The sequence below is a fragment of the Saimiri boliviensis genome, chromosome 17 (assembly GCF_048565385.1).
Source record: "Saimiri boliviensis isolate mSaiBol1 chromosome 17, mSaiBol1.pri, whole genome shotgun sequence".
Taxonomy (NCBI): domain Eukaryota; kingdom Metazoa; phylum Chordata; class Mammalia; order Primates; family Cebidae; genus Saimiri; species Saimiri boliviensis.
In genome coordinates, this window is record NC_133465.1 from 48,224,519 (window position 1) to 48,246,408 (window position 21,890).

Consider the following 21,890-nt stretch of genomic DNA (forward strand, 5'->3'; position numbering starts at 1 on the left):
CCCATCTTCTCACCCAGAAATCTCCCATGCTTCCTTCTTGAAAACAGCAATCCTGGGCAAACAGGCAGGACTAGATTCAGACAGCCTGGCTCCTTTCTCCATCATTGTAGAAATGATCCTTACCAGGAGGACTTTGGAGTTCATGTCAAGCAGGCCATTGACCCTCTCCCACTGGATTCCTTACAAAAGCAGCCTCTTGACCACCGAGGAGTACAGCACGTTGTCCGTGCTCTTGATCCAACAGCCTGAGATCCTGAGATGAAGACCTCAAGAGAGACCATGACAGATAATTTGTGGTGGACAGCAATCAGTAAACTGGGACAACAGCAGCAGCTGAGTCCAAGGGTCAGTGTCTGGGAGTAATTTAGGAAAGTTTGGTGCTGACAGCTGTGTCTGGGACTTGAACGTCATGGCCAAACCAGCTCCTGGGCTCCTCAGCTGCTTCAGTCTAATGAACCTCTGGCCCAGGACACAAGAGGCAGCTGTGGTGTGGCTGAAGTCAGGGCCCCAGGAGGCCCAGGCTCGGCCTTGCTGCTTCCTTAGTAGTGTGACCTTAGACAAGTCACTTAGGAAAAGAGGAAAGGAAACTAGCATTCAGTGAGTGCACTGCTCTTTCTCAGCTGCCATCCTCACTGGTGAGGAGGGGGATGTTCCCATTTTACGTAAGTTCTGAAGGTAAACGCGTCATGCGAGCTCTATAACTGGGAAGGAGGAAGACAGAATTAGAACCCAGAGCTTTTGAATTCAAATCCCGGGCTGTTGGCCCTGAGCTTTAGCGTTTCTGTAAAATGGTGATAGTAATGCACTCACCCCGTACATGAAGTCCCACATTGAAGGTTCTAAACCCCTTTCTCCTTTCTCCCAACCTTGGTCCTGAAGAGCTGCGGCACCTCCCTCCCAGGAATGTAGTCATCGTATTTTGCCTCCTCCCAAAAGTTTTGTGGGGTCTGGGCCCCAGGAGGTGTCTTGAAGGGAGGGTATCTGGACTTCGGTTTTCCGTCTACCCCACTCCCCAGACCTTCTCCCGACTCTGGAGGGCCGACTCCCGCTTCTCGCCGGTGGTGACTGGCGGGCTGACAACAGCGGGTGTTCCCAGGGAAAGGATCAGGAACCCTAAGCTGCCGGGCCCAGCTCCAGGAGCTCCTTCCCCCACAGCCCAGGGCAGCCCCTTAGGTGCAGCGGCGTCGAGAGGCCGCTGGAGCTCCCAGCCCCTCCCTCTTCTCCGGGTCTCGGAGAGCAGCTCGTCTACCCCTCCAGCCCGGAAAGAGAGGGGGCGACTCGAGTCCGGGAGCGGCTCCTTGGAGACCCCGGAGATTCCTGCGCGCCACGCGGCCGCGCCTCCGAAATAGATCCCGGTTCCGGGGTTCCGGGAGCTGTCCAGCCCCGCGGGGTGAGCTGCGAGAGAGGGTGGGCCAACGCTGGCGAGGCGGAGGGAGCCGCGGGCGCCAGGCGCGGGTGCGGCGGCGACTCCCCCTCCAGCCGCGGGCCCCGGGCGTCGCCCCCGCCCCCCACGTGGCCGCCGCCGTCCCAGCCCCTCCGAGGAAGCGGCGCGGCTTCCTGCGGCTCGGGCCGGGGATATAGGCGCCCCCACGCCCGGGCAAGGCTCAGCGCCGCCGCAGCTCCTCGCCTCCTTGCTGCACGATGGCCTTGCTCCGAGCGGAGCGCACCGGCGACCCCCGCCTCCCTGCAACCCGCGCTGGGCGGCCGGCAGCGCTCCGCCTCCTCCTCCTGCTGGGCGGTGAGCGCGGCGCCCCGAGGCCCGGACGGGAGGCGCGGGAGGCCCCGGAGGGGAGATGGAAGAGGGGCTGGATGGGCGAGGCGGGAACGGGCCCCGGGGTTCCGGCGCGGACCGACGGACAGAGCAGCACTGGCCTTTGGACGGTCCCTGACCTCACCTCGGGGCGGGCGCAGCTCGAGCTGCTTCCCACTGGGGAAAGCTGGAGGGCCGGCCCCGGCCCGGCGGAGAGGGCTTGGGAGGCCGGGAGCTGGTCAGAGGGGAGGGGGCTTTGGGCCTGGGTGTCAGTGACAAGGAACTAGTGCCAGCCCCTCCCTCCCCAGCAGAGATGTCCGTGGAGTCTAGATTATTCCTCTTTTTTTTTTTTTTTTCCATGGTAGCCCTGCTTTCAGAGGGTCTCAGTCCCCCAACCTTCCCTCGCAGACCCCACTTCTGGGGTCCCCGCTATGCCACCCTCCTCTCCTGTTTCTCCCCACAGCTGTCCTGAAGCCCCAGGAGACCCTGACTCAGCCTCTTCCCACCACAAGCACACCGGGGTCAGAAGGTGGGTACCCAGGGTGTGGAAGGGTGGCCGAGGACAAGGACGAGAGCAAATTCAGTGGGGAGAGTCCCTTTCCCACGAGGCTCTCACAACCCCAACTGATGGCCCAGTAAACTCCCCTCTGTTCTCTCTTGGGGTTCCTTGTGGTCTTTCTTCCTGTCTTCCCACAAAGTCCCTTCACAGCTCTGAACTGGCCCACCTCACAGGTGGGTGAGAAGACCACAGGAAAAGGTGTATGTGGAAGTTCTTATCAGGCTGGGATGGAAAATGCTTAGCACAGGGAAGTCGTTACAGGATTCCTGAGCTGGGACTCTGTCCTCGGCCAGAACTTCTTGCGAGGGAAACTTTCTGAAGGCTTCCCCCGTTTGAAGGCAGGCGGTTCACCCTGGAAGCACCTGGGCAGGAGGGTTTGGAGGGAGGGGCAGGGCTGTGGTCATTGTGCAGCATGTGTACCTACAGTGAAGACGGTGGAGAACTATGAGGCAGCTGTCCAATTTTGCTGGAATTATTATAAGTATCAAATGGATTCTGTCGAAAAGGATTGGTGCGACTGGGCCGTGATTAGCAGGTAGGGGCAGTGCTGGAGGGTGGCTCAGGCCCGGGGCTGGGCCTGTTCATTGCAGGTAGACCTTGAGTGAATGTGGGGCACTCCTCTCCCTGGGCCCACCCCCTCACTCACTCAAGTCCTCTCCTGCCCCTAGGCCTTATAGCACCCTTCGAGATTGCTTGGAGCACTCTGCGGAGGAGTTTGGCCTGGGCTTCCCCAATCCCTTGGCAGAGAGGATCATCTTTGAGACTCACCAGATCCACTTTGCCAACTGCTCCCTGGTGCAGCCCACTTTCTCAGACCCCCCGGAGGATGTACTCCTGGCCATGATCATAGCCCCCATCTGCCTCATCCCCTTCCTCATCACTCTTGTAGTATGGAGGAGTAAAGACAGTGAGGCCCAGGCTTAGGGGGCCGCAAGCTTCTCAACAACCATCTGACTCCACTTCCCCACCCCCACCAGGCCTCCCTCCTCCCATCTCTACTCTCTTCTGTCACTCTTGCTCCCAACACAGATCCCTGGAATGCTGGAAATGGAAGCTGGGTGGGGTCATGGCACAAGTTCTGTAATCTTCAAAATAAAACTTTTTTTTGTACAATGCCCTTCTCCCCATTTCAGTGGGACCTGTGTCATTCCCTGCCACTCCCACAGGCTCTCAGTTCTGGGTAGCAGAAGCGGAAAAATCTGGATGGCCCACTGTTCTGTTCATTTCACCTGCCCCCCTGCTCCCGACCTCCATGAAGGTCACACCCCTCTATTCTTTGCTCCCAGGCGGGCCTTTCCTGCCCTTATCCAAACTCGGCTCCAGGAAACAAGCAGGAAGAGACTCCCTTCCGGTCTGGACAGCAGCTGGGGGCCTGCGACTGGGGAGGTGTGGGGGAAGGAGCAAGCGAGGAATCTCTGCTTGTGACTCCTGCAGGAGGGGTAGGAGGCTGCCCAAGGGGCCCTGACTGTTCCCTTCTTCATGCCTCAGTTTACTCCCAGGGCCTGGGAAGAGGAACCCTGACTGAGCAACAGGAATCCATCCCTAAGGACCTCACAATTGAGGGCGAAAGCAGTGGGGGCTTCCCTTACTAGGTTCACCACTCCCCTCTGTCCTCAGCCCTCATCTTACTTTGTCCTGGACTGGGTGTGGCCTGCAGCCCAGCAACACACTGCCCCCTGGTGTCCACTAAAGCAAGCAACCAGAGATGTCTGTGATCTGGAAGAAGCTCAAGGCTGAGGAGCACTGGACCCTTGGGTCCGAAAACTGCCATCTCCATAGCAACCACTGGTCTCTTGTTTTTGCTTTTGTTTTTTTGAAACAAGGTCTTGCTCTGTCACCCAGGCTGGAGTGCAGTGGCACAAACATGGCTCACTGCCCTCGACCTCCTGGGCTCAAAGATCCTCCCACCTCAGACTTCTAAGCTGGGACTACAGGCATGTGCCACCATGCTAGGCTAATTTTTTTTTTTTAAGTTTTTTTTTTTTTTTGTGCCGGGTGCGGTGGCGCGTGCCTGTAGTCCCAGTTACTCCGGAGGCTGAGGTGGGAGGATCACTTGAGTCCAGGAGTTCTTGGGTGCAGTGTGATATGCCAATTGGGTGTCCGCATTAAGTTCCGAATCAATATGGTGACCTCCCGGGAGCAGGGGACCACCAGGTTGCCTAAGGAGGGGTGAACCAGCCCGGGTCGGAAATGGAGCAGATCAAAACTCCCGTCCCAATCAGTAGTGGGATCATGCCTGTGAATAGCCACTGCACTCCAGCCTGGGCAACATAGCGAGACTCCATCTCTTATTTTTTTTAAAAAAAGGATTTTTTGTACAGATGGGGTCTCACTGTGTTGCCCAGGGTGATCTTGAACACCTGGCTTCAAGTGATCCTCCCCAGTCAGTCTCCCAAAGTGCTGGGATTACAGGTATGAGCCCGCTGCACTGAACAAACACTAGTTCTTAGCTGGACCCTTCTATCAGCTTCTTGAGACAAACAATACTCTGTTAAGATAACTTCCTAGCCAGGTGAGGTGGCTCACACCTGTAATTTCAGCACTTTGGGAGGCTGAGGCAGCTGGATCACAAAATCAGGAGTTCAAGACCAGCCTGACCAATATGGAGAAACCCCGTCTCTGCTAAAAATACAAAAATGAGCTGGGCATGGTGGTGCAAGCCTGTAATCCCAGCTTCTTGGGAGGCTGAGACAGGAGAATTGCTTGAACCCAGGAGGCAAAGGTCGTGGTGGCCAAGATCATGCCATTGCACTCCAGTCTGGTCGACAGAGCGAGACTCCGTCTCAAAAAAAAAAGATACCTTCCTACTTTCTAGGTCATACCCAGCCCCTCTCTACAACTCACCATTGTTGTGTATGAACACTCCTATATGTCCCCTGGATAATGAGGCCCAGTTCTCACCTGGTAACCTACACCTCCAGCTCTCCCTCAGACACAACTGCCAGGTCTCCAAAAACATCTACAAAACAACTTTATCCTCCATGGATACACCTGTTTACTCCTTGTGGCACCCTGAGCCTCTTTAGGGACTTTCCTTGTGTTGAAATATCTGCCACCTTGAGTGGCAGAAATGGCACATGTCCATTTCTTGGGGTATCCCTGCCTATTCTATATATGCTTGTATGCTTCCTGGAACATGCCTAATCATTCTCTGAGACACACTTCTCTCAGGCACATCTGTTTTTCTAGCCACACATATGTTCCCTAAAAATATTTTGAGTTGGCTGGGCGCAGTGGCTCACTCCTGTAATCCCAGCACTTCCGGAGGCTGAGGCAGGTGGATCACCTGAAGTCCAGAGTCTGAGACCAGCCTGACCAATATCGTGAAACCCTGTGTCTAATAAAAATATAAAAATTAGCTGGACATGGGGGCGTGTGCCTGTAGTCCCAGCTACTTGGGAGACTGAAATAGGAGAATCGCTTGAACCCAGGAGGTAGAGGTTGCAGTAAGCTGAGATTGTGTCACTGCACTCCAGCCTGGGTGACAGAGTGTGACTCAGTCTCAAAAAAAAAAAAAATTGAGTTTTCACCTGAAATACAGGTTTGCTTTATTTCCATGAAGGAAGCTGTCTTCTAAGTATATATATCTACTAGCTTTGTGGCATGTATTTGCCTTCATGCATTTTATTAATATACATCAAGAACCCGCTGGTATAAGACACTGTGTGTGATGTATTATGTTGGAAAGATAGGTTAGAAAGTCTGGTTTTCTGCCCTCAGTGGCTTTCATCTAGTGAGGAAGTTGACATTTGTACAAACTAACAAACAAAAAAAAAGAAGTGTGTGATGAGAATCACGTTAGGGATACAAACCAAATGTTAACTGAGTGCGAAGGAAGAAGGGATCATATCTGGCTGAGAAGATGCCGGGAGGTGTGATGACAGGAGGGTGATTGCAGAGTTGGTAGATGACCAGGCCTTAGCCTAGGGGAGAGAGTAGAAAGGGAGGTAAATTACAAAATTATTGCAATAATCCAGGCTGAGAAAATGAGGACATGGAGAAAAGGAGTGTTGAATGGGGAAATGGAGAATAACTATTAAGCAGAGGATATGACTAAAAACAGGAGGGAAGGGCCAGGTGTGGTGGCTCATACTTGTAATCCCAAGACTTTGGGAGGCTGAGGTGGGAGGATCACTTGAGGTCAGGAATTTAAGACTGGTCAGGGTAACATAGTGAGACCACGTCTCCACAAAAAAACAAGCCAGTCTCAGTGGCTCATGCCTGTAATCCCAGCACTTTGGGAAGTCGAGGTGGGTGGATTACTTGAGGTCAGGAGTTCAAGACCAGCCTGGTCAATGTGGTGAAACACCAAACACCATCTCTGTCTTTTTTTTTTTTTTTTGGAGACAGAGTGTCGCTCTGTCACCCAGGCTGAGGTACAGTGATGCAGTTTTGGCTCACCACAACCTCTGCGTCCCAGGTTCAAGTGATTCTTATGCCTCAGCTTCCCAAGTAGCTGGGACTACAGGCACATGCCACCACGCCGGGCTAATTTTCATATTGGTAGCAGAGACAGAATTTTGCCATGTTGATGTTGACCAGGCTGGTCTCGAACTCCTGAGCTTAGGTGATCCACCTGCCTCAGCCTCCCAAAGTGTTAGGATTACAGGCGTGAGCCACTGTGCTCAGCCCAAAACCCTGTCTCTACTAAAAATACAAAAATTAGGCCTGTGCAGTGGTTCACACCTGTAATCCCAGCACTTTGGGAGGCCAAGGCGGGCATATCACCTAAGCTCAGGAGTTTGAGACTAGCCTGGTCAACATGGTGAACCCCTGTGTCTACTAAAAATACAAAAATTAGCCAGGCATGGTGGCGCATGCCTGTAATCTCAGCTACTCTGGAGGCTGAGGCAGGAGAATCACTTGAACCTGGGAGGAGGAGGTTGCAGTGAACCGAGATTGCACCATTGCACTTCATCCTGGGTGACAGAATAAAATTCAGTCTCGAAAAAACAAAAACAAAAACTAGCTGGGTGTTGTGGCACATGCTTGTAGTCCCAGCTACTCTGGAGGCTGAGGCAGGAGAATCGCTTGAACCTGGTAGGCGGAGGTTGCAATGAGCCAAGATCACGCCACTGCACTCCAGCCTGGGTGACAGAGTGAGACTCTGTCTCAAAAACAAACAAAAACTCAACTAGGTGTAGTGGCACACGTCTGCAGTTCCAGCTACCTGGGAGGCTGTGGTGGGAGGATCAGGAGTTCAAGGTTATGGTGAGGTATAATTGGGCCACTGCACTCCACCACAGGCAACCCTGTCTCTAAAAACAAAAAATAAAATAAAAAATACTGGCGGGGCATGGTGGCTCACTCCTGTAATCCCAGCACTTTGGGAGGCTGAGGTGGGTGGATCACCTGAGGTCGGGAGTTCAAGACCAGCCTGACCAACATGGAGAAACCCTGTCTCTACTAAAATAAATACAAAATAAAATTAGCTGGGCATGGTGGCACATGCCTGTAATCCCAGCTACACGGGAGGCTGAGGCAGGAGAATTGCTTGAATTTGGGAGGTGGAGGTTGCAGTGAGCTGAGATCACCCCATTGCACTCCATCCTGGGCAACAAGAGCGAAACTCCATCTCGAAAAAATAAACAAATAAATAAAATAAAATACCAACAGACCCTTGATGTATATCATGTATATAAAATGCAGGAAGGCAAACACATGCCACGAAGGGAGTAGATATGCCTTTAGGTAAGACAGACACATTCATGGAAATAAAGCAAACCTGTATTTCAGGTGAAAACTCAAAATATTTTTAGGGAATATTTTCCACTTCCCCATTCAACACTCCTTTGCTCCACATCCTCATTTTCTCAAGCCTGGATTATCTCAATAATTTTCTTTTTTTTTTTTTTTTTTTTTTTTTTTTTTTTTTTTTTTGAGACAGAGTTTCGCTCTTGTTACCCAGGCTGGAGTGCAATGGCGCGATCTCAGCTCACCGCAACCTCCGCCTCCTGGGTTCAGGCAATTCTCCTGCCTCAGCCTCCTGAGTAGCTGGGATTACAGGCACGTGCCACCATGCCCAGCTAATTTTTTGTATTTTTAGTAGAGACGGGGTTTCACTATGTTGACCGGGATGGTCTCGATCTCTTGACCTCGTGATCCACCCGCCTCGGCCTCCCAAAGTGCTGGGATTACAGGCTTGAGCCACCGCGCCCGGCATCTCAATAATTTTCTAATTCATCTCCCTTCCCTCTCTCTCCCCTAGGGAGGAAATTGGCAGGACTTGGATAAAATAGGAGGGAGAGGCCAGGGCTGAGGGAGAGGAGAGGTTAGGGGTGACTCAGGCTTTGGACTTGAGTTACTAGGACAATGATGGCAATAATAATAGAAAAGAGCCATTGAGGAGGAGGAACCGTCCTGAAGAAAAGAATGTACAATTATAAGGTAACAGTGGAACAAGCTGTTATGTTCCACAGAGAGTTAGAAATGGGGGTGATGGGAGTGGAAAGGGGTTGGGTCTGGTAATATAGGTGTGGGAGTCTTCTGCACAGAAGTGCACCGTAATGCCATTAGATGGATGAGAACTCTAAGACAGAATGATTCATTGAAAAGCGGAAGGCTGGCTGGGCGTGGTGACTCACGCCTGTAATCCCAGCACTTTGGGAGGCCGAGGCTGGTGTATCACAAGGCCTGTGTATCACAAGGTCAAGCGTTCAAGACCAGCCTGGCCAACATGTTAAAACCCTGTCTCTACTAAAAATACAAAAATTAAGTGAGCGTGGTGGCACGCACCTGTAATTCCAGCTACTTGGGAGGCCGAGGCAGGAGAATAGCTTGACCCCAGGAGGCAGAGGTTGCAGTGAGTGGAGATTGTGCAACTGCACTCCAGCCTGGCGACAGAGCAAGACTCCATCTCCGAATAACTAAATAAATACACAAACAAATAAATAAAAAATAATTAAAGAAAGAATGAATGAGAAAAGGGCTGCGTGCGGTGGTTCACTCCTGTCATCCCAGCATTAGGAGGCTGAGGCAGGAGGATTGCTTGAGCTTAGGAGTTTGAACCAGCCTGAGCAACATGGCAAAAACCTATCTCTACAAAAAATTCAAAAATTAGCCAGACATGGTGGTGTGTGCCTGTAGTCCCAGATACTCAAAAGGCTGAGGTTGAAGGATTGCTTGAGCCTGGGAGGTTGAGGCTACACAGAACCAAGATCACACCACTGCACTCTCCAGCCTGGGCAAGAGAGTAAGATCCTGTCTCAAAAAACAAACAAACAAATAAATAAATAATGAGAAAAGAGAGAGGGACAGAGGGAAGATCAGAGATGCAACAGAACAAGAAAAAAGGATCGTCAAAAGCCGAGAGTGGTGGCTCATGCCTGTTATCCCAGCACTCTGGAAGGTTGAGGCAGGCAGAACACCTGAAGTCAGGAGTTGAAGACCAGCCTGGCCAATATGATGAAACCCCATCTCTACTTAAAAAATACAAAAATGAGCCAGGAGTGGTGGCAAGCACCTGTAATCCCAGCTACTTGAGAGGCTGAAGACAGGGAGAATGGCTTGAACCCAGGAGGCAGAGGTTGCAGTAAGCCCAGATTGCACCACTGCATTCCAGCCTGGGCTACAGAGCAAGACTCATAAAAGCAAAGGAAATGGTGAGCTTTGACAAGGTATTTTCAACCAAATGGTTCATTCATTCATTCACTTAACAAATATTTGTTGGTCATTCTGTGGAGCAAGTGCAGGGCACAGTGTTTTCATCTCCAGTTTTTTGTCTGTCTGTTTGTTGGTTTGCTTTTGTTCCAAAGCAATTTTTAAAAAATTTCTTTGTATTTTTGACTTGGAGTCTTGCTCTGTCGCCCAGACTGGAGTGCAGTGACACAATCTCAGCTCATTGTAACCTCAGCCTCCTGGGTTCCAGCAATTCTCCTTCCTGAACCACCCAAGTAGCTGGGATTACAGACACGCCCCATCATGCCCAGCTAATTTTTTGTAATTTTAGTAGAGATGAGGTTTCACTATGTTGGCCCAGGCTGGTCTTGAATTCCTGACCTCAAGCGATCTGCCCACCTGGACCTCTCAAAGTGCTGGGATTACAGGCGTGAGCCACTGCAGCCGGCCTTTCATTTCTTCTTCTTTTTTTTCTTTTACCCATAGACTAGGGCCATAGAAACTGTGCACATGAAGGATAGATTTGGATGAAGGAAAGGTTGGAAATCAGACAGAAAATTGAGATGGCAGGGTCAAGAGTTGTACTTTTTATTTTTATTATTATTTGACACGGAGTCTCATTTTGTCTCCCAGGCTGGAGTGCAGTGGTGGGATCTAGGCTCACTGCAACCTCCACCTCCTGGGTTCAAGCAATTCTCCTGCCTCAGACTCCTGTATAGCTGGGTTTACAGGTGTGTGCACCACCATGTCCAGCTAATTTTTGTATTTTTTTTTTTTTTTGAGATGGAGTTTCGCTCTTGTTACCCAGGCTGGAGTGCAATGGCGCGATCTCAGTTCACCGCAACCTCCGCCTCCTGGGTTCAGGCAATTCTCCTGCCTCAGCCTCCTGAGTAACTGGGATTACAGGCACGCGCCACCATGCCCAGCTAATTTTTTGTATTTTTAGTAGAGACGGGGGTTTCACCATGTTGACCAGGATGGTCTCGATCTCTTGACCTCGTGATCCACCGGCCTCGGCCTCCCAAAGTGCTGGAATTACAGGCTTGAGCCACTGCGCCCGGCCTAATTTTCGTATTTTTAGTAAAGACAGGGTTTCACCATGTTGCCCGGGCTGCTCACAAACTCCTGACCTCAACTGATCCACCTGCCTCAGCTTTCCAAAGTGCTGGGATTACAGGTGTGAGCCACTGCACTCAGCCAATACTTTATTTACTTATTTAAGAGAAAGGATTGTGCTCTGTCATCTAGGCTGGAGTGCAGTGGTTCGATCATACCTCACTGCAGCCTCAAACTCCTGGCCTCAAGCAGTCCTCCTGTCTCAGTCTCCCAAAGTGTTGGGACTACAGGAGTGTGTCACCATGCCTGGCTAATTTTTAAAATTTTTTGTAGAGGCCAGGCACGGTGGCTCACACTGGTAATCCCAGGATGTTGGGAAGCTAAGGCTGGCAAATCATAAGGTCAGGAGATCGAGACCATCCTGGCTAACACGGTGAAACCCCATCTCTACTAAAAATACAAAAAAAAAAAAAAAAAAAAATTAGCCGGGCTTGGGGCCATGAGTCTGTAGTCCCAACTACTCAGAAGGCTGAAGCAGGAGAATCACTTGAACCTGGGAGGCAGAGGTTGTGGTGAGCTGAGATCGAGCCATTGCACTCCAGCCTGGGTGACAGAATGAGACTTTGACTCAAAAAAAAAAAAAATTTTTTTTTAGAGATGGGAGTCTTGCTGTGATGCCAAGAGGTGTAAATATTTTTAATTAAGGAAGACCTGCACATGTTTATAGTATAAGGGAGAGGAACCAAGGGCAAGGGAGAGAGGGAAGATGATAGAGAAGTCCTGGAGGAAGTTGAAAAAAAGAGGCAAGAACATATACCAAAGGGTGCAACAATTCTTCTTATGAGTCCAAAAGGAAGGAGTAGGCAGGGCACCGTGGCTCATGCCTGCAATCCCAGCACTTTGGGAGGCCAAGGCGAGCAGATCATCAGGTCAGGAATTCGAGAGTCTGACCAACATGGTGAAATACCATCTTTACTAAAAATACAAAAATTAACTGGGTGTGGTGGCGCGTGCCTGTAATCCCAGCTACTTGGGAGGCTGAGGCAGGAGAATCACTTGAACTCAAGAGGCGGAGGTTGCAGTGAGCCAAGATCGCCCCATGGCACTCCAGCCTGGGTGACAGAGTAAGACTTTGTCTCAGAAAGAAAAAAAGGAAGGAGTAAAAGTGGGAAACAATTTTTGAGTGATGAATCTAGTATAGAGACAGACAAGAGGGAAAACTTAAAGGGTTCACATGCATGGCCTCAATCTCAACGAAGAGGAAGGAAAGGCATTCTGCAGAGAGTGGAGAGATGGGGACAGTTGGAGTGGCCTGATGAACCTGGAAAAGTTTGAATAGTTATCTTGAAGGTGACAGGAAGTCAATAAAAGACAAATAAAGGTTGGCACCAAGTTCTGGGAAGAAAAAGAATTTAAAAAAAAAAAAAAGACAAAGGATCACGGGGCTGCCCTTAGAACCAAGCATGAAGCTATTCAGGGAATCTGGGGCTCGGTAAACCTGTTCTGGTGAATTTTTTGTTGTTGTTGTTGTTGTTTTGTTTTGTTTTGTTTTAAGGAATGGAGAGTTTAATAGGCAAGAAGGAAGGGAGAAGGAAGAAGCTCCCCTGTACAGAGACGGAGGGAGGGGGCCTCCAAAGCCGGAAGAATGAAACCTCCATTCTGGTGACTTTTCTTCCAGCAATACTCCAGAATCCAGGAGTGAAAAAAAAAAAAGGTGGGGGAAACGGAGTGACAATCACTGGTTTTGGAACTGATCAGTAGGTAGGTAGGTAAGGGGACAGAACTGAGTAGTTTAGGCTGAGTAAGCAGTCAGATAAAACCAAAAAGGGTCCTAGGTCTTGAGACGAGAAAGGTGAGGTCATGACGGATGTGAGAGATAGGTGGCTGTGGTCAAAGACCACAGCTCTGAATCGTGGAAGTAGAGCTGTGTCTGGTGATACAAGCTACAAAGTGTGCTCCCATGGGTGCTGCAGGAGGCTGAAGAATGGTGGAGTCAAAGAAATTGGAGGGCCAGCTGGTCACCTGTTATCCCTTTGGGAGGCTGAGGTCTGGAGATCACTTGAGCCCAGGAGTTTGAGACCAACCTGGGCCAACAAAGTGAGTGCCCATTTCTAAAAAATATTTGCCAGGTTGCTGGGAGAAGTAGCTCACGCCTGTAGTCTCCCAGTACTTTGGGAGGCTGAGGCAGAAGTATCACTTGAGACCAAGAGTTCGAGACCAGCCTGGGCAACCCATGAGACCCCCCCACCATTTGTACCAAAACAACAACAACCACAACATTTATTTAATAGCTGGGTGCAGTACTGTGCACCTGTAGTCCCAGCTATTGAGACTGAAGCCGGACGATCGCTAGAGCTTGGGAGGTAGAGGTTGCAGTGAGCTTTGATTGTGCCACTGCACTCCAGCCTGGGCAACAAAGGGAGACCTTGTCTCAAAGACGAATAAATAAATAAATAAAATCAAACAAAGAACACTGGACTTGAGGAGTTTGGGTAATTGTGAGTTGATCAAATTAAATGGTAATTCACAGAAATGTTAATATAAGAAACCTAGTATAGCGGAAACAAACGCAGGCTAGGATGTGGAGACCTGGGCTCTATCTGCCGTTCCACTTCAGCATCAAAAATTCGCCGCTTTGGGGAAGCCACAGTCTTTCTCTGGGGTTGAACCAGAAGACGTCCCATGACATTGCCTGCTCCAAAAAGATAAGGCTTTTGGGGATAACGGCTAGGGATTGGCTGATGACGAGAACTCCTGCCGGTCTTCCTCTTGCCTGAGAGGCATCCGGAACCTTTCTGCATTGCTTTCTGCCCCGCCGTGCGGAAGTGAAGGCCGGAAGTCCTTAGCCGGTAGCTTCCGGGTTTCCTGGGCTACTACGATGGCGATGAGTTTCGAGTGGCCGTGGCAGTATCGCTTCCCACCCTTCTTTACGTGAGGCTCAGACCCCAAAAAGCCCCGCTGTGCCTCCCTCCCCTCCCCCGGACCCTGGGCTCAGCCCCGATGCTTCACATGGGGAGGGGGAGAAAAGACCCGGGCGCTAACACCCTTAGTCCCTTACTTTCTCCCCGAAACGTGTCCCGGGCAAGTGCTGCCTCTCGCCCTCTAATTCTGCGCCCCACTCCCTTCACCCGGCAGGTTACAGCCGAACGTCGACACTCGGCAGAAGCAGCTGGCCGCCTGGTGCTCGCTGGTCCTGTCCTTCTGCCGCTTGCACAAACAGTCCAGCATGACGGTGATGGAAGCTCAGGAGAGCCCACTCTTCAACAACGTCAAGCTACAGCGTATCCTCCCTCAAGCTCTTCCACAGCCCACACACATGCACTTCTGCGCTCTCCCACATGCCCAGACCACCCCCCCCCCGCCCAACCCCTCTTTACCCATGGTAGGCAGATTCCCACCCAAACTGGACTTAAAGAGTGAAAATGTGTAGCTGACATTTTACTTCCGAAAATGCAGTACCAGACCCTCTTGTTCTTGGCAGTAATGAAGATTCGGCCGTCACTGAGATCTTAGAATTTCTGCCCTGAAGCCAAGTTCCAAACTTTTTAACCTAAGCCCTTTTGACTATTTGTATCTTCCATCCTTTTCTGTGCGAGGCCGAGATTTGGGTAAATACCTTTAATTATTTTCGCCGCCCCTCTCCTGCCAGGAAGTAAGGGTCATTTGTTTTCGCTGCCTGATTCATCCCTAAAACATCTGTGGAGAAAGGCCGAAGAAAGGCAACAGGCAGAGGGTGAGAAATGAGGGTACCTTCTTTCATTTTCTAAAGTTCCCCCCCCTCCGCTTTTTTTTTTTTTTTTTTTTTTTTTTTTTGAGACAGGGTCTTGCTCTCTTGCTTAGGCTGGAATGCAGTGGTACAGTCACTTAAAGTTCTTTTTAATTTTAATTGGAAGAGTTTCTCTTTACCTTCCTCCCTCAAATATCCAAGGAGGATAGGTACATCATGTTGGGAAATTGCACACGTATGTGTTGGAGAGGAAGGGGCAGATGGTTCTCAACATGGGACTAGCTCTGAGAATTTTTATCCCACCCAATTCATGTGTATGCCATTCCCTTAACCTAAACCAGGAAAGCTTCCTGTGGAATCGATCCAGATTGTATTAGAGGAACTGAGGAAGAAAGGTGGGTTCCGTTCCCCCCCCCAGTTGGGTTTCCTTGAGGGCAAATTAGGAAAAGTCTTTTTTCCCTTTAATAACTTTTTTCTCTTTCCTGGCTTGAAGGTCAAATTAGGATAAGTCTTTTTCCTTTTAATAACTTTTTTTCTCTCTCCTGGCTTGAAGGTCAGAGTTTAAAGTAGGCAGCCCAATTCCCAAGTCCTTTCTTCTTCTTTGTATACAAAATTGAAATCTCTGTCTGTGCCCTAAACCTGAAGAGAAGTGGAAGAAGAATGAGTGCCTTGTAGATAATAAGAGTAAAATAAATATTGAATCTCTCTTTTTGAAAGCTGAGTTTCTTCCACTCTGTCCCTTCTTGGTATTTGCCTCTTTGTTTCTTTCTAGATCATGATGCCTTTTTTTTTGGAGATAGGGTCTCACTCTGTCATCCAGGCTGGAGTGCAGTGGCTCAGTCATGTCTCACTGTAGCCTCGACTTCTTGGGTTCAGGTGGTCCTCCCACCTTGGCCTCCTGAGTAGCTGAGACCACAGGCGTGCGTCATGACACACATGGCTAATTTTTTGTATTTTCTGTAGAAAAAGAGTCTTGTCACATTACCCAGATGAGTCTTGAACTCCTGGGTTCAAGTGATCCTGCTGCTTTGGACTCCCAAAGTGCTGCGATTACTGGTGTAAGCCACTGAGCCTGGTGATGCTTTCATAAGTATCTGTTTTACAGGGAACCTCGAGTGGTTGGATAAGAGCAAGTCTAGCTTCCTGATCATGTGGCGGAGGCCAGAAGAATGGGGGAAACTCATCTATCAGTGGGTGAGATCCTCCTGCTGCCAAGTATTCAACAGTTACCCCTGGCAAAGGATAATTATATTAGCCTAGCAGATACCTGGTGTTCCCAGGTCCAGACTGAGCAAAATGGGAGGGGGCAGAAAGAGGAAGTGTAGGCCTTCCAGGCAAACCTCTTTCAGTGACTCAATGTCTTTGGCTGCAGAGAACCTCCCTTTCTTTGCCTGTAGGAGGCGAGGGGCTATATGAGGCCATGTTTGGAGAATGCAGAACTAGGAACCCTGAGTGCTATTGTTGGCTGGAGCCTCTGGCCACAGGAGATAAATGGGGAAAGGAAGGGAAAAAAAACCTGAGGCCCCTCCCCCACTGCCCCCTTATGGGACTGTCCACAATATGAATGAGATATTTTGAACTAGTGTGAGTGTGGGGACAGAATAGTCTTCCCCCTATTCCTTGCCACCACCAGCCCCAAACATTCCCAAGGAAGAGAAGAGGGTAAGAAGCATCAATATTCTAAATATAGCAAATATACACCACCCATTCCTGAACAGGAAAACAACCAGAATGAGAGGTCACTCCTCAGACACGTGAAGACCTGTGGTTTAGTGGTTCCCAACGAGTGTGTACACATATAAATATAGCACTTGTAGGGTTTATGGTTTTTAGGCCATTCTGCAGAGGTGGTAGTGAGCTCTGGTTTGGGAATAGCTATGATTCCTGGATCAGAAGGGTGGAGTTGATGAACTTAGTGTCTACCAGGAGATTCTTGGTTCTAATTCACTCCTCATTTTCTGTGTTCACAGGTTTCCAGGAGCGGCCAGAACAACTCCGTCTTTACCCTGTATGAACTGACTAATGGGGAAGACACAGAGGATGAGGGTAATGCCTTTCACTCCCCCCGCCCCCAGTTTGTTTTTTGTTTTTTAGTTTAGTTTTGTTTTGTTTTTGTTTTTCTGAGATGGAGTCTTGCTCAGTCACCCAGGCTGGAGTGCAGTGGCATGATCTCAGCTCACTGCAGCCTCTGCCTCCTGGGTTCAAGCAATTCTCCTGCCTCAGCTTTCTGAGTAGCTAGGATTACAGGTGCACACCAGCATGCCTGACTAATTTTCTGTATTTATAGTAGACATGGGGTTTCATCATGTTGGCCAGGCTGGTCTCAAACTCCTGAACTCATGATCCACCCACCTCAGTCTCCCAAAGTGCTGGGATTACAGACATGAAACACGATGCTCCGCCTATTTTTTTTTTTTCTTTCTTTCTTTCTTTTTTTTTTTTTGAGAAAGACTAACTCTGTCACCCAGGCTGGAGTGCAGTAGCACGATCTTTGCTCACTGCAAAACCTCCGCCTCCCAGGTTCAAGTGAGTCTCATGCCTCAGCCTCCCCAAGTAGCTCAGATTATAGTTGCATACTACCATTCCCAGCTAAGTTTTGCTTTTTTTTGGGTAGAGATATGATTTCACTATGCTGGCCAGGCTAGTCTTGAACTCTTGATCTCAGGTGATCGGCCCGCCCTGGCTTCCCAGAGTACTGGGATTACAGGCATGAGCCACTGCATCTGGCCAATCCCTCCTTTTTTTTTTGGAGATGGAGTCTTGCTCTGTCACCAGGCTGGAGTGCAGTGGTGCGATCTTCGCTCACTGCAACCTCCACCTCTTTGGTTCAAGTGATTCTCATGCCTCAGTCTCCCCAGTAGCTGGGATGACAGGCATGCCCCACCATACCCAGCTACTTTTTGTATTTTTAGTAGAGTAGAGATGGGATTACCATGTTGGCCAGGCTTGTCTAAAATTCCTGACCTCATGTTCTGCCTGACTCAGCCTCCCAAAGCACTGGTATCACAGGTGTGAACCACTGTACCTGGCCACCCCCTACTTTTGTCATGTGAATTCTCTTCTCTCCTATTTTGGTTTAATTGATACTCAGACTTCCCATTTCTCTGTCTCTGAATTCCAAGTGCTATAATATAAAAGTTCTTAACCCATGTCCAAGGATTCTATAAGCCACCTGAATTCACATGCAAAAAAACCCCAGATTTTGTTTTTGTGGGTGCATGTGCATTTTTCTAGGGATAGATATTACGAGATTTCCAAGGACATCTGTGACCCATGAAAAGTTAAGAATTTCACTTTCAGCTGGGCGCAGTGGCTTATGCCTGTAATCCTAGCACTTTGGGAGGCTAAGGCGGGAGGATTGCTTGCGGCCAGGAGTTTGAGACCAGCCTGGGCCACATAGGGAGATCTGTCTCTACAAAAAATTTAAAAATCAGCTAGGCATGGTGGTGTACACCAGTAATCCCAGCTACTCAGAAGGTTTAGTTGGGAGGATTGCTTGAGCCCAGGAGATCAAGGTGCAGTGAGCTATGATCATGCCACTGCACTCCAGCCTGGGTGACAGAGTGAGACTGTCTCAAAAAATAACAATAGGCTGGGCACAGTGGCTCGGCCTGTAATCCCAGCACTTTGGGATGCTGAGGTGGGTGGATCACTTGAGGTCAGGTGTTCCAGACCAGCCTGGCCAACATGGTGAAACCTCGTCTCTACTAAAAATACAAAAATTAGGGCTGGATGCGGTGGCTCACGCCTGTAATCCCAGCACTTTGGGAGGCCGAGGCGGGTGGATCACAAGGTCAAGAGATCGAGACCATCCTGGTCAACAAGGTGTAACCCCATCTCTACTAAAAATACAAAAAATAAGCTGGGCATGGTGGCACGTGCCTGTAATCCCGGCTACTCAGGAGGCTGAGGCAGGAGAATTGCCTGAACCCAGGAGGCAGAGGCTGCGGTGAGCCGAGATCACGCCATTGCACTCCAGCCTAGGTAACAAGAGCGAAACTCCGTCTCAAAAACAAAAACAAAAACAAAAATTAGCCGGGCGTGGTGGCACATGCTTGTAATCCCAGCTACTTGGGAGGCTGCAGCAGGAGGATCACTTGAATTCAGGAGACAGAGGTTGCAGTAGCTGAGCTACCACTGCACTTCATCCTGGATGACAGAGTGAGACTCTGTCTCAGAAAACAATTTAAAATATTATAAATAAACTTTCTTTATTCAGCATCTGTTGTAGATGCCAAATGAGGAACAAGGGCAAGGGATTAAGCTTGAAATCTCATTCCTTGCTGACTCAGGCTCTCTTTCACCCTTTATTTCTTATAGAGGGCTCAAGATTTGTGGGTGTCAGCTGAAGAGATTGGGCCAACACCCCAGCCCCACCCCCAGCCCATTTAAATTTGTTAGTTCCTGGCCAGGCAAGGATTTGTATAGTGTTGGATTTTTACATAGTGTAAACACTCTTAGTTCTTTTTTCTGTGACTCCATGTTCTGATCCTCTGGATCACCACAAGTTTCTATCTTAGCTGGGATAGCAGGGGGTGTCTCCTCTTTCTGGCTGCCCTAGCAGAGTTTACATCTCTTCCCCCTCCTGTCCTGCAGGTCTCTGCTTGCTACTCCCACCGTCACCCCATGATTTCAGCACTGTAGCCTTGCCCAGCCCACCACTCAGGCTGGGCAAAGCTGGAGGCTTCCTCAGAAAGCAAGCTCCCTGACTTAGCTGAGCCCCCGCAGCGGGTGAGGTAACCAAGCCTGTTAGGGCTTGCTTGCTGCCTCCCACATCTCCCTGCAGTATCTTACCATATCTCCACATACTCAGCTGGCCATTGGCTCCCAGGTTTTTTTTTTTTTTTTTTTTTTTTGAGACGGAGTCTTGCTCTGTCACCCAGGCTGGAGTGCAGTTGCGCGATCTTGGCTTACTGCAGCCTCCACCTCCTGGGTTCAAGTAATTATCCTGCCTTAACCTTCCGAGTAGCTGGGATTACAGGCATGCGCCACCATGCCCAGCTAATTTTTTGTATTTTTATTAGAGACAGGGTTTCGCCATGTTGGCCAGGCTGATCTGGAACTCTGATTTCAAGTGATCTGCCTGCCTTGGTCTCCCAAAGTGCTGGAATTGCAGGTGTGAGCCACTGCACCTGGCCTGGGCTCCCAGCTTTTAACTAGAAACAGGCAGAGGTAATCAGTCAGTGCTGGAGTTTAACAGTCTCCTGGCCAGGGGTACTGGCTATACTCTGTGTTATGATAGATCCTCCCATTTGTACAGATGAGTATCTAGGGTCAGTGTCTAGTGACAATGGCTCTGACCTCCCTAGGTCTGATTTCCAAGGCCCCTTTGTGGCCCAAAAGCAGATAGTGTCATTCATGTGCATCAGACACACATGGGAGGTGTGGGGCAGGTTGAGTCTGAGAGGAGAAGCAGAAAGGGGGAAATAAGCGCAAACTCATTTCATGCTGACTCAGGCTTTCTTCCACTCCTTACTCCTAAGGAGTGCTTGGGAAGTGTGGGTGGCAGCTGGAGCAGTATAGATGGCATATGCATACCCTGTCTCTGGGAGGTCTCAGCCTCCAGCCAGACCACTCTCCTCAGAGGCCTTGGGCCCCAAGAAGCTGATTGTCCCTGATTGCCCATCTCTCTCTGTCCAGAGTTCCATGGACTGGATGAGGCAACTCTACTTCGGGCTCTGCAGGCCCTACAGCAGGAGCACAAGGCCGAGATCATCACCGTCAGCGATGGCCGAGGCGTCAAGTTCTTCTAGCAGAGATCTATCTCCCTTTACTTCTTACCTCCTACCTTTCCAGGGCTTTCAAAAGGAGACAGACCCAGTGTCCCCTAAAGACTGGATCTGTGACTCCACCAGACTCAAAAGGGCTCCAGTCCTGAAGGCTGGGACCTGGGGATGGGTTTCTCACACCCCTATCCCTCGGATAGGGTGAGGCCGAAGCACCAGGGAGAAAAGATGTGCTTCTTCTTGCCCTGCCTCCTCTCCCATCCTAGCCTGTCCCTGAGCCAGGGTCTGTAAACCTAACACTTTATATTTGTTCACACGTGTTAGTACATACACACATGAGCCTGCAGCACATGCTTCTGTCCCCTCCTCCTTCCACCCCTTTAGCTGCTGTTGCCTCCCTTCTCAGGCAGGTGCTGGATCCTTCCTAGGGGATGGGGGAAGCCCTGGCTGCAGGCAGCCTTCCAGGCATTATGAAGATAGGAGACCCAAGGGCCTGGCAGTGAGAGGTGTGGCCCAACACTGATTTCTGATATTAAAATCTCAGCTCCCACTGCCTGCCTCTTAAATTATTACAGTACTGGAATGGGGATGAGGCGGGCTGTGAAGTGTTACCATCTGAGTAAATCCCAGCCAAGGAGAGGAGAGAGAAGAAAGCCTATGGCTTTTGTAGAAAAAAAGGTCCTCCAGGGCCCTGCGGGCTCCAGTGAGCCTGTGGTTTTACATCTGCTGGGTGGGCTGTGTGGAGGAGTGCTGATGGAACACAGCTTGGGGACAGACTGCTTTCTCTCTGAATTGGAGTCACTTAAGGGCTCCCTCTTCCCTCACCATCTCCCCCATGGAAGTCCTGAACTACTCTGAAGCCCCTCCCTCCACCCATCTGGTCTGGGTGGGGTTCCTGTGGCCAGGGGGAGCTGAGGGGGTAAGCCGGATGTGGACTTTGGTTTATTGGAGACTTCGGCAAACAGAAGGGGAGGAAGGAGAGCCCACATAGCAAAAACAGCCACTCTGGCCAGGGCCAGGCTGCGGCCAAGGTGGCCTGGAGGGGATGGATGACCGACCGGGCTCTCGGTTTGGGGGAGGGACTTATCCTGGGGAGCACACACCCATCCCTATGCAGACCAGAGGGACGACAACGTCGGATCTTTCCACTGACCTCTGTATGGTCGGCCTGGGGCTACTCCGGACGGTTCGGAGGGGGTGGTGCTGCCTTATCTGGGGTGTGCAGGCCGGTGGTAGTCTCCCTCTAAGTAACCCCCTACTAGAGCCCGGGAGCCGCAGGCACGTTTCCTCTCCTGTCTGGGTGTCGTCTCCCCCCTCAACTCCCCCTGCCCCCCGATCCCCGCGCACAAACAGGTTTGCGCACTCTTAGTGCGGGAGGATCCAGCGCGGTCTCGCACTTAGTTCTGGCCTTGGAGTGAGACTGGCCGGGGAGGCTCGGGAGATAAGGGGAAACTG

At 50.3% G+C, this 21,890-nt stretch overlaps 2 protein-coding genes and 1 pseudogene across 2 annotated transcripts; 2 read left to right on the forward strand and 1 right to left on the reverse strand.

Moving 5' to 3' along the window:
* Positions 1 to 285: 285 nt before the first annotated feature.
* LOC141581874 (uncharacterized) lies at positions 286 to 1,629 on the reverse strand (annotated as a pseudogene).
* On the forward strand, positions 1,341 to 3,424 carry RAMP2 (receptor activity modifying protein 2). The gene is made up of 4 exons (XM_010330592.3): positions 1,341 to 1,738; positions 2,214 to 2,279; positions 2,736 to 2,844; positions 2,978 to 3,424. The coding sequence occupies exons 1-4, from the start codon at positions 1,642 to 1,644 to the stop codon at positions 3,231 to 3,233; spliced, it is 528 nt and encodes a 175-aa protein (XP_010328894.1). The 5' UTR covers positions 1,341 to 1,641; the 3' UTR covers positions 3,234 to 3,424.
* A 10,379-nt stretch (positions 3,425 to 13,803) lies between these two features.
* VPS25 (vacuolar protein sorting 25 homolog) lies at positions 13,804 to 20,985 on the forward strand. The gene is made up of 6 exons (XM_003942742.3): positions 13,804 to 13,913; positions 14,118 to 14,263; positions 15,051 to 15,104; positions 15,815 to 15,903; positions 16,680 to 16,755; positions 20,350 to 20,985. Exons 1-6 carry the CDS (start codon positions 13,861 to 13,863, stop codon positions 20,460 to 20,462), a joined length of 531 nt encoding a protein of 176 aa, XP_003942791.1. The 5' UTR covers positions 13,804 to 13,860; the 3' UTR covers positions 20,463 to 20,985.
* Positions 20,986 to 21,890: the final 905 nt, after the last annotated feature.